The sequence below is a fragment of the Mercenaria mercenaria genome, chromosome 1 (assembly GCF_021730395.1).
Source record: "Mercenaria mercenaria strain notata chromosome 1, MADL_Memer_1, whole genome shotgun sequence".
Lineage (NCBI taxonomy): Eukaryota > Metazoa > Mollusca > Bivalvia > Venerida > Veneridae > Mercenaria > Mercenaria mercenaria.
The window spans coordinates 18,296,355-18,310,485 of NC_069361.1; the positions used below are offsets into that span (position 1 = coordinate 18,296,355).

The window sequence follows — 14,131 nt, forward strand, 5'->3', positions numbered from 1 at the left end:
CAGATCGGCATGACTTCATCACGTGACAAGTACTGATGTCTCTAATGTCAATGTCGTTTATGGACATCTAATGATTAGGCTTCATGTAAGTGTTCACATACATTCTAAATATTATCGTACCGCCATTGTAACTAATGGTTGCTAAATAAATATCTTAAATATATTAATCATGAAATTTTGCAGTATTTCATACAAAATCTATGTGATTAAAGTTAACGTAACATTTCTTTATCAAAATATGATATACCTTTTTAATAGAAAACTCCCCATCTGTACAAGTCAGCAAAATATCAAGTGCATTAGTGTCTTCGTAGTTTAACTCTTTAGCCAGTGCTATCTTTGGATCGGCGTTAGTTTCCATACGTACAGAGATAAATTCTCCACTCTTTTCTGTGCTGCAGGCATGCCTTTGATCAGTGTCTGGATCGTCAATTTTAAACGATGTTATCACCGTATTCATCACAGCATTTTCCGGTACCACTTCTAACCTGTTTACTGTGATCCTTTCAGGTGGGTCATTTGCGTCTTTTATTTCGATAAAGAACTCTTGCTTGAAATTAATAGCAAATAAAATGGAATTTTGCGAACTAAATTACAAAGACATATGTTTACTATATGGAATTTAACATGCCTTTTGTTAACTATTATGCTTGAAAAAGTTATAAGCACAAATGCATCTTTGCAGAGGTTAAGACAATAAAAGAGATATATCATAGAAAAATGTATTTAAGCACTATTATGCGTTAATGGTCATTACTTGGACTGATTTAGCCGGAGTTCCGTTATCAACAGAGGTCACCTTTACATTGTAGGACGACTTTGTTTCATAGTCAAGTCCAGTCTCGCCAACTAGCAGCGTATTACCGCTAATACTGAAGCTACCTAAACGATAAAGTCATATGTTTAAGATCATGTATCATAAAACCATGCGCGGATCCAGCCAATTTTCTCAGAGGGAGTCCGACCGGCCCCTCACTAAGACCAGGAAGGTCTAGCTAATACGTACCAATCGTTCGAGCTATGACAAACATGTGTCTTTATACACTAAATAATTTGATGTTTTTTTTTTGTGTTTAGATGTTAGCCGTATAAGAGAACAGGAATTGTCTTTGTTGAACAGGCTGAAATAGAAAAAGCTGCGGGCAAGCTAGGGGATCCTAGCTCCCCCCGCCCCAGCCCCCCACCCCCCTGGAAAATTTTGAAATTCAGCGCTTCATTTTCTGCATTCTGTGGCATTTTAGGAGCACTTAAGTGCACCTTTTCCGCTGCAATTATGTTGTGCACCTTTTCCGCTGCAATTATGTTTTCTTAAAGGTATAATTCTCAGTTTCTTTGACATAATTAACATAAATATGAATTACGTCGGGGTACATACACTTTGAATGCAATCCTAATGTTACTTTTTCGAAAAACCGTTTTTTCCTTCTTCTCTTCTTTCCTTTTTCTGGGATTTTCCAGGGGGGACCCCACCTCTGGATCCGCGCATGATAAAACAGACAACAACTATCACATAAAATCTCGATTTTTAACGCATTTGTCAGCGTGAATTTAGAAAACAATAAACACTACAGAATAGAATTGTCCATTATTCAGCTAGGTTACTGTAATATCGTAATACCGTACTGCTTGTCTAATGTGTAAACAAAGTCTTGATTTCTGTCCGGATCAACAGTTGTAAAATGTCCAACAGTACTTCCAGGCTCAGATCTTTCAGAGGCAACTTGATTGTCCAGCTTTATACTTGTCGGTGCTTCGTTCATGTCCGTTATCTTTAATTGAATAACAATATCAATAACAATAATTAATAGCTTTACTGAAAAAGGATAAATACTTATCTATAAATTTTCATTTTAGTGCGTAAGATGCGCATCGTGTTTGAAAGGTATGTTCAGGTAGCGATGACCGAGTATATTTCAAAGATTAAGAAATCCATTGTTCATGAAGTTGTTGGATAATACTAATATGGGCTTTCCTGTTTTAATTAAACGAAGACGTTTCTTAGGAATTTCACTTTTCTCTATTTTTTCCTACCTGGTATTTTGAACTAAATGAAAAAGCTTTATAAAATACCTCCAATTCAAATTCTTTCAGTGTAAATTGCCCTTCGTCATCTGTTGCTTTAATAAAGATATGATAGAAAACCCTTGATTCATAATCAAACACATCATTAGCGACGAGCCTTGAATTATCTTCAATCCGAAAAGCAGCTGTATCCTCTTCAGCTTCAACGGAGTAAACAATCTGAAATATAACGCTTGTGAACGAGTCTATATTTCTTGAGCATTATCTGAAACATGAACAGTGTGTAATACACAGCCTTCATTTTTGGAATGTTTGCAAGAAAAAATATTTTGATTTGAATTGATACATTTGAAAAATGCCTCCATGACTTAAATGTTTAAAACAAACAAGGAAAACCACTTATCAGCTATTACCCCCTCTTATATCCAAAAAGGTCTTAAAAGCATATTTGTAGAGAATTATGATTCAAAGATATATATCAACATTTAATGTTTATTTCTTAAAACAATTAATGATTAGTTTACAAAAACACACATGTATGCCAAATGTACCATTGTGCTATCAAGGTCCACGGCTCTTATTTCTGCAACTGTTTGTCCTCTCTTATTATTTTCCTCAATGCTGTATGCAGATATAGTAATGTTTGTTGGAGCTTCATTAACGTTAGTAATGTTCACAATAAATGCCTTGGTAAAGCTAAGTTTCGTTCCATCTTTAAGACTGTTTCCACACGATACCTGGATTAATAAATGTCAAAAGGATATATGAAATTAGGAAGGATGAATTTGGAGGGTTCATGTAATGCTAAATCCTCAACGATGATCATTAGTGATAATGGCAAATTATGTTGGTACAGGTTAAATAGACAGTTACCAACTTAAACACAACAGATACTTATTTACTTCAACGTGTGTTAAAAAGTATTATTGCGTTAGGTTTTAGACAGGGAAATATCTACCTTTACATTGTAACTCATCTGAGACTCAAAATCAAGGCTGTTCTGTGCAACCGCCAACTTATAAAGGTCATGTACCTGAAATATTAGCATGTGGACATCTTTGATGAAAATATATGAGGAAACATTCTGTTACCTTACAGTATAGGGGCCTACGTTGCTGAGCGGTTAAGGTCGCTGACTTTAAATCACTTGCCCCTCATTGAGGTGAGTTCGAAATCTCGCTTGGTGTGTAGAGTTCTTCAAGTAAGAGAGCCATCCAACTGGGTTAAGGTAGCCAGAGGTTCTACCCAAGTGCCTACAAGTGATGAAGTAATGCTCGGAGGGTCAATCAGGGTCTTCCTCCACATTGGAAAGGTGGAAAAGTTGTCATATGACCTATGTTTTGTCAATGTGACAACGGCATTGTGACCCAGTAACAGCAATGATAACAATAATACAGTATATACAAACAATGTAATGAAGTTCAATCAATGCAAATCAAAGTTTCAAAAAGAACATATAAAAAGAATTTAAAAATGGAGATATGTTCAGTATTTAAAAAAATACATCTTAACTTCAAAAAGGTAAACGTAATTGGAACATTTGTTCTTCAGGGTGGATTCTGTTAGTTTGATCTTCTGGCCAGAAAATAACATTTTAATTGTTCGGAAATACTACTTTGAACAGATCGCAGATATTTGGGTCAAGACCTCCTCCCCTACCTCTCCCCCGTCCCTGTCAGCTGTTATCCAGTAGCCATTAGCATCTTCAAACAAACTGATCAAAAGTGGAGAACATAGAGAATGTTTTGTTACAACTGCAACATGTTTAAATATGCACATTTTATCATTCTGGATAATGAGAAATCGGCACTTCGAAACAATAGTTGATTCAGCATTTTAATTAGCACCTAACTTCCAATCCTTAATATCAATCGAAGTGTCTGTAAATCATTGATCAAATGACATCGGACCTGACAAATGACATTCGGGTTTCGGCGAGAAATCAATAACTTTTAAAAATCAATCACTTTAGTGTTTTTTTTTCCTTTGTGGATCACTTACGTGCGAATAGATTCCTGCTTTATATCTCCTTAGGTAGACGGAGCCGCATACCAGAACTGACACGCTTTCAACTTCATTGAGCTGGAGAATTACTGCACAATGATTGTTTACTATGAAACTCTATACTTATTAATTTTATTACCCTGGACATGCGCAATACAGAACGGGCTTCCAGCGCAAAGAAAAGTCCCGAGTATTAATTAAACACTTTCACACTTTTCTTTCTTGAAATATAAAAAATTTATGCTAAAAGTGCATTTGTTAACATACTGAAATTGTAATAAGCCAGGATCTATGACATCCACCTTTGCTCAGTTTGTTTTAAAATACTAAAAAAGATTGGCGAACAATCAGTCAAGACGGAGAAGATGGGTATGTCCAGACTCCAGGTGTGGCGTGGAGAGGCTTCGGGACTTAAAGTGTTTGTTCGGGTTAACGTCATTTTTCAACAAATTTTCAGTCATATAAACGACGGTGTCTACTTGTTGCAGTGTCTATATTGTGCTGCATCACTGGTGGGGGGCTCCGTGGCCGAGTGGTTAAGACCACTGATTTCGAATCACTTGTCCCTCACCGATGTGGGTTCGATGCGTGTTTGAATTCTTCATGTAAGGAAGCCTACCTACCTAGGCTTACGGAAGGTCAGTGGCTCTACCCATGTGCCCACCCTTGATGAAAAAAATGTACGGAGGGGCGGACCTGTGGTTTTCCTCCACCACCAAAGCTGGAAAGTCGTCATATGACCTATAACTTACCAACATAAACATCATCACTTGAATATCGCGCCGTAGACACGTGACATGATACCACACACAGTCACAATTTACTGAAACTGGTCTGACCAGTCCTATTAGTATCGTCTTAAACGTGGCAGCTACTAGTACCATTTTCACGTTTTTGGTCTAACACTGCCTGGGAACGAACCAATGACCTCCCGCACACGAAGCGGGCGCTCTACCACTAGGCTACCGAGATGGTTAATGGGCACTTTAAATAGAAGACCTTTAACTCCGGACTTTACAGCTAAATGGAACACATAAACTTTGTTAAAGATTACCTTTGATGGAATGGTTATCTCAAATGGAAAACATTACTTCACGGAGATTACCGTGAATGTTGCCCCTATACTAAAGAAAAGATTACCTTGAATGGAACATCTATAAGATTGAGTATCTCACATTTTTGCTGCCGATCTCCATCTTCGTCAACTACGGAAAATGTTCCAATAACTGTGTCAATCGGACTATTTTCTGGAATCTGGTGTTAATCAAATTAGAAACTTATAACTTAAATTAGAATAATGAGTACTATATTAATTGAGTGTAAAATGTTATTGATATAATCATTAAAAAACCCAAACCTACAATGAATATATTTGTTTCGAAATTTTTATGATTTAAATTCCTAAACTGCGCTCATTGTAACCGAAACATTTGAAGGAAATGGTAATACAGCCTACATAGTTCTCATTCAATCAGTGTTTATTCTTTTTGGTTTCTGTTTGGATAACTGATTGTATCGCAATGTTGTGTAAGCGGTTGGTCAAGTGTATATATTTGCCATTTCTGGAAAATTCAGAAAGAAGGAAACTAACAACCATTCAAAACTAATGTGACAACAATACAGTTAGATTAATCGAAACAAAGCAGGTAGATATCTAGATGACACAAAACAATATTTGCTAACCTCAAAATTTGACAGCATAATATCTGTCGGTGGATCATTGGCATCCTCTACTAAAAGTCTAACAATATCAGATACGTTATACGGAGGTTCTCCAGAATCCCTGGAGTTTACGAGGAGAGTAATTATACTATGTTTTTCGTAATTTATAAACTGGACATCTTTCCCTACTTTCAACACGTCATCTTCAATAGCAAAAGCATTCAGCATTTCTACATCAGCGTCTGTTGCGTCTAGCCTGTAAAAATAGGTCCGCACACTATTGCCGTGTATTACTCATCATTATATTTTTTTAATTCATTACGCGACATACAAAAATAATTAATAAAAAATTTCTTGAGTTGCTTCTACTTAAATTATTTAAACATGTCATGAGCGGGATATAAGGTAATTATCTCGAACAACACTCACCCATAACTGACACCTAGTAAGGTATACGTGTAATTCTGATATTGCTCAGAATCATAGGTTTTTAAGTAGCCAATAACTGTTCCCTGCTCAGTGTTCTCAGTAACTGATCTATTTCCGTTTATATCAACATGAATTGGAGGTTCATTAACATCTTTCACCTTTATCTGAAAAATTGACAAAACATTGAGTAGCCTCAATCTTAAATTTTAGAACAGGTTATCTGAGCCTAAGTTCCATTAAATAATCTGGTGCAGTATATAGCATACAATTTTTCTATGTGTCTACAGAAAGATACAGATACTTTTCATTAAAGAGGTGTTGTTCGATAAAGGAAGCTGAAAGATATTGTTGGACAGAACAAGATATTTTCTAGCACATCATCTAATAAGGGAATTTGGAATTTAGAGTATCAATATAAATTACAGATGGCATGCAAGTGTGTCCTAACTTATAATTTTAGTTACTATGCTGGACACAATTGATTTAGCTTTAGCGACCAGTGCAGATCATGATCAGCCTGTACACCCGCACTGATCTGCACTGTTCGCCATTCAGTCAGTATCTTCTTTGTTAGCACCCCCTTTTTACAGTTAATGGTACTGCCCAAATTGAAAGATGGACTAGTCCATTGTAGAAATATAGGTAAGAGTTAAAGATACACACCGATCCATGTAATCTCACAAATTCAAAGATACTTTAAAACGTCAAACTACCACCATAATACGTTATCACTTAATTTTGTTAATGCTCGATCAAATAAATAAAAACAAATGTATATAAAATTTGTATGAATATGTCATGCCGCTGTTGATACAAAATACTGCAAAGATAAACAAACATTGTTGCAGTAAAAACGCAGATATCCATATTTACGTAAACCTTTGACAGCATAAATTACTAGATATAATTATAGCACTTACAGCAAAATGTTTAGCAAGGTCAAAGCTGTCACCAGATGCGTCTGTGACATTGTAGAAAATCTCAGCAACAACAACCGGTAGGGTCTCAAAATTCAGCGGTTTCATCAGACGTAATGTATCTGCACTTATTGCAAACATGTCTTGAGAATTTTTAGACAAACTGAACTCAGCTTCCTGGAAGAAAGAAAAGAAAATGATAAAAATAACAGTGCTCGTTTTAAAATGGTATAGAATACGGTAAAAAGAAATTGTACTAACTGTATAAATATTATGCTTGAACGTTTTATAAACAGTTTAGATACTAGATTATGAAATGAATATAATAATAAAATGTACTAACATGTTGTAAGGTTTGTTTTGTCAACATATTAAGGATAGATAAACTTCCAACAACGACATCTGCTGTGTTTTCATCGACAGACACGTCTTTACTTCCAGACGGGCCCAACAGCTGAATTTCTTTAGGCACATTCACGTTTTCTACAACCATAATACTGAAATCAAAAGCTGCTGAGAGAGCCGGTACTCCTGTATCGGTACATCTGATCGTCACTGGGATATTCCAAATATCTTCTGGTATCGGGACTTGCAACTTAAATTGAAAAGTATGCAATATCTAACCGCTGCAACATTTACTGATTTTTATAAAAGTCTTCTTCTTGTATGCAGTTAAAGAAACAAATAAAGAACAAATCTAAGCTCTGATTCAATAGGATTTACGATTGAGAGATTTGTTGATGACAAAAACTAATATTTTATTTGAAAGTCAAAACCCTCAGAAGTCTATAAGTTTATAACATACCCGAAGCACCAAAGATGTGTTATCAACACCTAAGTAGTCATCAGGAAATATTTCACATAAATGATTCTGAAAATCAGGCCTTCCAATATTATCAGGATCAGTAACATAAATCTGTGCCACCACATCTCCAACGCTTGCTGTCTTTGTAATCTTAAGGAAACAGACACAAATTTTGTTATTTTAATAAGAAATATAAGTTTAGTATATACATTCATATCATTTGATAAATTCTGAATCAAAAACATTTCAAGGACTGCTTTCCAACTTAAGGACCAGCTTAAGTACGTTTATAATATGCGGGATTATGATATCATCTGGGAATCAGTCAAGTTCAGTTTTCTTACGGGTACATGACTGTAACTTGAATAAACGGTAATGGTGTGTTTATTTTGTCCAAACATATATTATGTATACCCTTCCATATTGCACTGTTTGTATAGACAGTTGCTGGCTACACAAAATTAAGGAACGTGTATAGTTCCATCCTATTGGATATGATGTTTTAATGCCAAAAATTCTGCGTTTTACAAAAACGTTGAATATAACTGCCGCTTACTTGGGAACTACATTTCATTCGTATATGTATAAAGTCTTAGTTTGTTTGTTTGTTTTGGGTTTAACGCCGTTTTTTAACAGCATTTCAGTTATGTAACGGCGAGGAGTTAACCTAGCCAGTGTTCCTGGATTCTGTACCAGTACAAACCTGTTCTCAGCAAGTAACTGCCAACTTCCCCACATGAATCAGAGGTGGAGGAAGAATGATTTCAGACATAATGTCTTTTATCAAATCGCCACGGAGAACATACGCCTCGGCCATGGCTCGAACTCACGACCCCGAGATCCGTAGATCTGCGCTCTCCCTATTGAGCTATGCGGGCGGGCTAAAATAAGTGTTGGGGGGGGGGGAGGCTTAAAGTAATAAAATCGTATATATATCAGAAGGGCAATGATATCACACTTGTCTGTTCAGAATCAAAATGACTATTTGTCTATATGTTTATGCTCTACTTTGGAATAACCAGCGTAAAAATCTAAATATTTCCGGCTGCTATATTTGTTTTACACACCGCTTAAAACAGACACAGAAAACTATATTGCAAATATCTCATATTGCATTTTTTTCTCGCAGCATAGTTTGATTCATTGTTTAAAGCAATTTAAAAAAAAAAATATTTTATGTTTGACGTCGCGGGAGTGTAATAAAGGCATTAAATAAAAATGATAATACACTAGTGTAATAAAGCTTTGACGTCGACGTCGTTTATAATATAGGAGACGTTGGTCAAATCGACTTGTTTATATAGTAAAAGAAAGTAGAATATTTTAATGTTTCGACAGGAAAAGCTGACATGTGATAAAAAGAATATTATATTTGTGACTTTCCACTTGGAATTTATTAAACTCGTTGAATAAAATTGATAAAACGCTCGGCAGAACCTCGCATATTATCATTTTATCAAACCCATTTAATAAATTCAATATAAAAAGACACTCATGTAATATCCTCTATTTAATAATTGTCACTCGAATAAGTCATTAGAAGCATCTTTTGTGCTGCATTGGAGACTAATAAAATTTTGCAAAATACTTTGGAAGCATAGATTGCAACCAAGCAATATTATATCAGATTCAGTTTGACTGCGCTTGTTTATGAAATACCATCACAACAGCACACACAAACAAACACACATCAAGACAAAGACAAAACAAACACATGAGGACTAAACAATTAAATAAAAGAACGCAGTGGAACAACGCCTTGAAATGGTTAGTGGCAAATCTCCATTGGAGAGCTTAAACCGGTCTATGGTGTGCACTTAGCCTCACTCTTTCTCTCACCATGTTCCAAAGTCAGAAGACAGATTCTGAAAATTATTTTTATAAAAACAGCTTCTGCTTACATGATTATAGAAAGTTTCGCGAAAACATTTTATTTTCGTGAAAACAAACGTTTTATTAACATATTTCTGCATACAATTAGCAGATGAATTTTGCGTAAAGTCTGAATTTTTCGCGATGTTTTTTTGTTTTTTTTTTCTTGTAAGGTTAAAAGTTTTTCATAATATTTTCAAAATTATCGTATGCAGAAAAAAAAACTTTTTTAAGTTACTAGTAATCCATTTTTCACGAAAACAAGCATAGTTTTGCAAAAATATCTAAATCGTTTATTTATTATCGTATGCAGTAATTGGCACACTCGTGATTTTTATTTCATTTAGAACAAGAGTTTCTTTTCGTGAAAGTTTTTTGAATTTTCACGAAAGGTATACAAATTTTCGCGAAAACCATCTGCTTAAGTGGATGCAGAAATATGCCAAAATACACATAGAATAAAATAAATCTTAATGTTGCGCTCACCTCTGCAGGTACCAATTCTATTTTGGAAGGCTTTTCATTTATATCACCAACCAGTATTGTAAAGTCTTTCAGCAGATATTTGGGATTGGGATCATTGTCCTGTGATCTGACAGTAACTATATAAGTATCTTGTTCCTCAAAATCTAGTGCTAATCGTGCGATCAGTTTGTACCACACAATTGAGAATGTTTCCCAGTGTGAAACAACAACGTATGTATGTCCTTGTCTGTCATCGTCGACAGTGGAAAGTCTACCTATCGCGAAATTTGGGGTGTTTTCTGGTACAAATACAGCATCAGTGTCGAGGATAATATCCTTTTAGGAATGAAAAAATAAACTTGGTATTAACAAAGATCATTACATTTCAAAGAGACAATATTATAAATCGAAAGTATTGTATTATTATTCAACTGTTATCATATTGTTGTCCACAACAAAATTTACCCATTCTCGAAATGAACAAATGAACATTATCAAATTATTCAATACAAATATTTCTTATGTTTTTCATTTCATAATAGATGAACGTTTATGGTTGCAGCATATTTCATCAATGTCATCTCTCTTAGTTTAGTTTACTTACTTTTGGCGGTTCCTTAACGTCTGTCACAGAGAAGGAAAATGTCCGTTGCAATGTTAAGCCACCTTTGTCTTGAATTTTCAGAGAAACATCAATCGTTCTTGGACCTGATTCAAAATCTAACGGCTTTTGCAAATAGAGACTAGTTACGCAAACTGAGCCAGTGTAATTTACCTATAAAATAATTTCAAACATTGGTCTTTGGAATTTAATAGCTGCATGTTTAAACGGTCCTGTGCATACTATCAAATAAAATATCTTTTAAATTTTAACACTTGACTAATCTAACACTGTGACCATTCTTGGTTGTTTACCAATATCTACAACGTCTCTTATCGTACATATCTGGATAGTCTTTACACAGATATATATTTAATGTCACACAAAAATGTCAATGAAATAAACATCATATGTTACTTAATAATACATATTATTTTCAATTAAAAATAATATAATTTATTTTTGCGATGGAAGCGTCGTATGTTGCTATGGTTATGGTCACTAGGTGGCGCGGTCACGTGATAAGCTCGTTCGGATTCATTCATGCAAGGCCATACGCAGATATTCGGTCTTTCCGGTGAACGTCTTCGTGCAGTACACATCGCTGCAATTTAAATAAGTAAATATCGAGTTGCATCTGACTATCTTTAAGCTGCAATGCCTGGCAGAGGAAGAGGGGTTAAAAGGAAGGCCACTTCTCAACGAAGGAACGATGATGGGCAAGAAACTAGGCTTACACAACCAGATCCAGGTAATTTACGTTCAGGTTCTGTTATAAATTCTGAAGAAATTATTACGGCAGCGGGTATCTTGCCCGAGGGGTGTGGTGGCAACGTAAATGAAAATGCCTTGCGTCCAAACACTAGGTCCAGAGCGAATCGTACATGTAACGAGTCTGTAAATGTAGATGAACAAGAAACTCGATCTAGTGCAGGAGCTCAAATAAACCTTTCCGACAGTACGCAGGGTATCGAACCTTTAAGTAACGAGTCACATATTTCGGATAGTCGGGACGAAATTATTCCTCCCTATATTCAGTCTCTAGGCAACCTTTGTGGTTCTGACGCTGCTGCACGTGCTCCTGCTAGTCCGGAAATTACACGTTTGTCGTACGATGACATAGCGGCACACGTGCCAGCAGCTATAAAACAACAAATAGCTAGAGGCGAGTATGTTAACCTTGCACTTTTACTAAAGGGCGCTGTAGAATTGGCAGATTATTGTCGGCCTAACGGTGGACTTTTGCAACTGTCTGATAACGGCACACTTGAAACACAATCAAAACAATGCAAAGAAAAGGTTAGTTGTATTGAAAAATGGTCGGACGCGTTCTTGATATTTGCGTCTATTTACCTTTCGTCACATGTAAACAAAACTTACGAAATTTTGCATTATATGTGGATTATCCGTGAATGCGCGGCCAAACAAGGCGGCTACTCCTGGCGGGAATACGACGAACAGTTTCGTCTCAGGCAAGCATTACAGCCCTCGTCTTGGGCTATGATAAACAACGACTTGTGGTGGCGTTGCGTCCAATTGCGTCCTAGTCCTATGCCCGAACGGACGCCCGTGGCGCGAAGTCGTAGATTATGCCGTCAGTTCAATGAAGGCCGATGCTTATGGCCTGAATGTAAATTTACTCATGCATGCTCGGAGTGTGGCGCCTCACATTCAGCGGTAAACTGTTATACAAAACCGCGCACCGAAAAAACGTTGTTTCAGACTAGTAACTCTTCGTACCCGAGGAAAAGTCAGTTTCAATACAACTCCCGAGGCAGCTTTAACTTCAGAGGCCGAGGCCGTGGTGCCTATAGGGGTTCGAACCTCTACAGAAATGCAAACAGTCGACAGTAAATCTATGTCTGTCCCGCAAAATCTAGATGTCATTAATTTAGCAACTACACCAATTAACATTCTGGCTTTATGTAGATATATATCATTGTATAAACACAAGCATTCATCCTCTCTGTTAAATGGTTTTTTATCGGGTTTCAGTATGCATTATTCAGGGCCCCGTAGAGCTCGAGAATGTAAAAATCTCAGATCGGCGTTGCAAAATCCAGGTATCGTACGAGAAAAATAAAGAAAGAAATTACAGCCGGTAGAATGGCCGGTCCCTTCTTTGAAAAACCCTTTCAAAATCTTATAGTTTCACCTGTCGGGCTTGTACCTAAAAAAAATCCGGGAGATTTCAGGTTAATTCATCACCTGTCCTTTCCCGAAGGTGAATCGGTCAATGATTTTATAGATAGGAAATTTTGTTCGGTGAAATACACCGATTTTGATGAAGCAGTAAATATGATCCAGGTTTTAGGTAAAAACTGCAAACTCTTCAAAATGGATCTAAAAAATGCATTTCGTTTATTACCTATCAGAAGTAAAGATTTTGAATTGCTGGGTTTAAAGTTTCAAGGTCAATATTTTGTCGACAAGGCTCTGCCGTTTGGTGCAGCCGTCAGTTGTAATACATTTGAACAATTTTCAACATTTTTGGAATTTGTGGTTAAAAGCAAAATGACGTCAGGACAGCTCATACATTATCTTGATGACTTTCTGGGTGGGGATAAGACATTTTCTTTATGCAAAGCATTGATGGTCACTTTCACAGAATGTATGGAAGAGTTAAGTGTTCCGTTAGCAGAGGAAAAAACCGAGGGACCTTCCGAAATAATTGTGTTTCTAGGTCTCGAACTTGACTCTATAAAAATGCAGGTGCGTATCCCGTCTCAAAAAATTGAAGAGGTGGTGCAAAAAATCCAGGAACTTCTTAGCAAAAAGAAGGCCACGCTGAAAGAAATGCAATCTATTATAGGGTCGCTCAATTTTTGTTGCCGAGCTATTGTCGCCGGCAGACCTTTCTGCCGACGATTGATTAACGCTACCTGTGGTTTGTCAAAACCATACCAGCACCTGAGAGTCGGACAGGGTATCAGATTAGATTTAGAAATGTGGTTGTCATTTTTTAAAAATCACAACGGCGTCTCGGTTTTTCACGATAGATTTTGGCTATCGAATGATGACGTGCAATTGTTTACGGACAGTGCCGGAGGTCCTGGGTTAGGTTTTGGCAGCTTTTTTCAAGGTCATTGGTGCCAAGCAAAGTGGCCCTAGTCTTGGAGAAATCAACACATTACGGATGACATAACAGTTTTAGAGTTATTTCCCATTCTGGTGGCAGTAGTCATTTGGGGCCATAAATTAGAGAACAAAAAAATAAAATTTAATTGTGATAATGAGGCCGTCGTTTGCATTTTGAATTCACTGACTTCTAAGTCTGAAAGGGTAATGTGTGTACTCAGGGCCTTGACCTTGAAATGCTTGAAACTTAACATCTTGTTGAGGGCCAGTCATGTG

General features: G+C 36.4%; 1 protein-coding gene across 1 annotated transcript in view; it reads right to left on the minus strand.

The window, feature by feature from the left end:
• Window positions 1–14,131, minus strand: part of LOC123524194 (protocadherin Fat 4-like) — a 63,653-nt gene that overhangs the window by 8,854 nt on the left and 40,668 nt on the right. Inside the window, 14 exon segments of the mRNA XM_053517995.1 lie at window positions 248–550; window positions 758–882; window positions 1,619–1,769; window positions 2,071–2,241; window positions 2,574–2,759; window positions 2,981–3,055; window positions 5,167–5,280; window positions 5,710–5,944; window positions 6,118–6,281; window positions 7,038–7,211; window positions 7,378–7,629; window positions 7,840–7,989; window positions 10,198–10,512; window positions 10,781–10,951. Coding sequence (XP_053373970.1) covers window positions 248–550; window positions 758–882; window positions 1,619–1,769; window positions 2,071–2,241; window positions 2,574–2,759; window positions 2,981–3,055; window positions 5,167–5,280; window positions 5,710–5,944; window positions 6,118–6,281; window positions 7,038–7,211; window positions 7,378–7,629; window positions 7,840–7,989; window positions 10,198–10,512; window positions 10,781–10,951 — 2,586 coding nt within the window.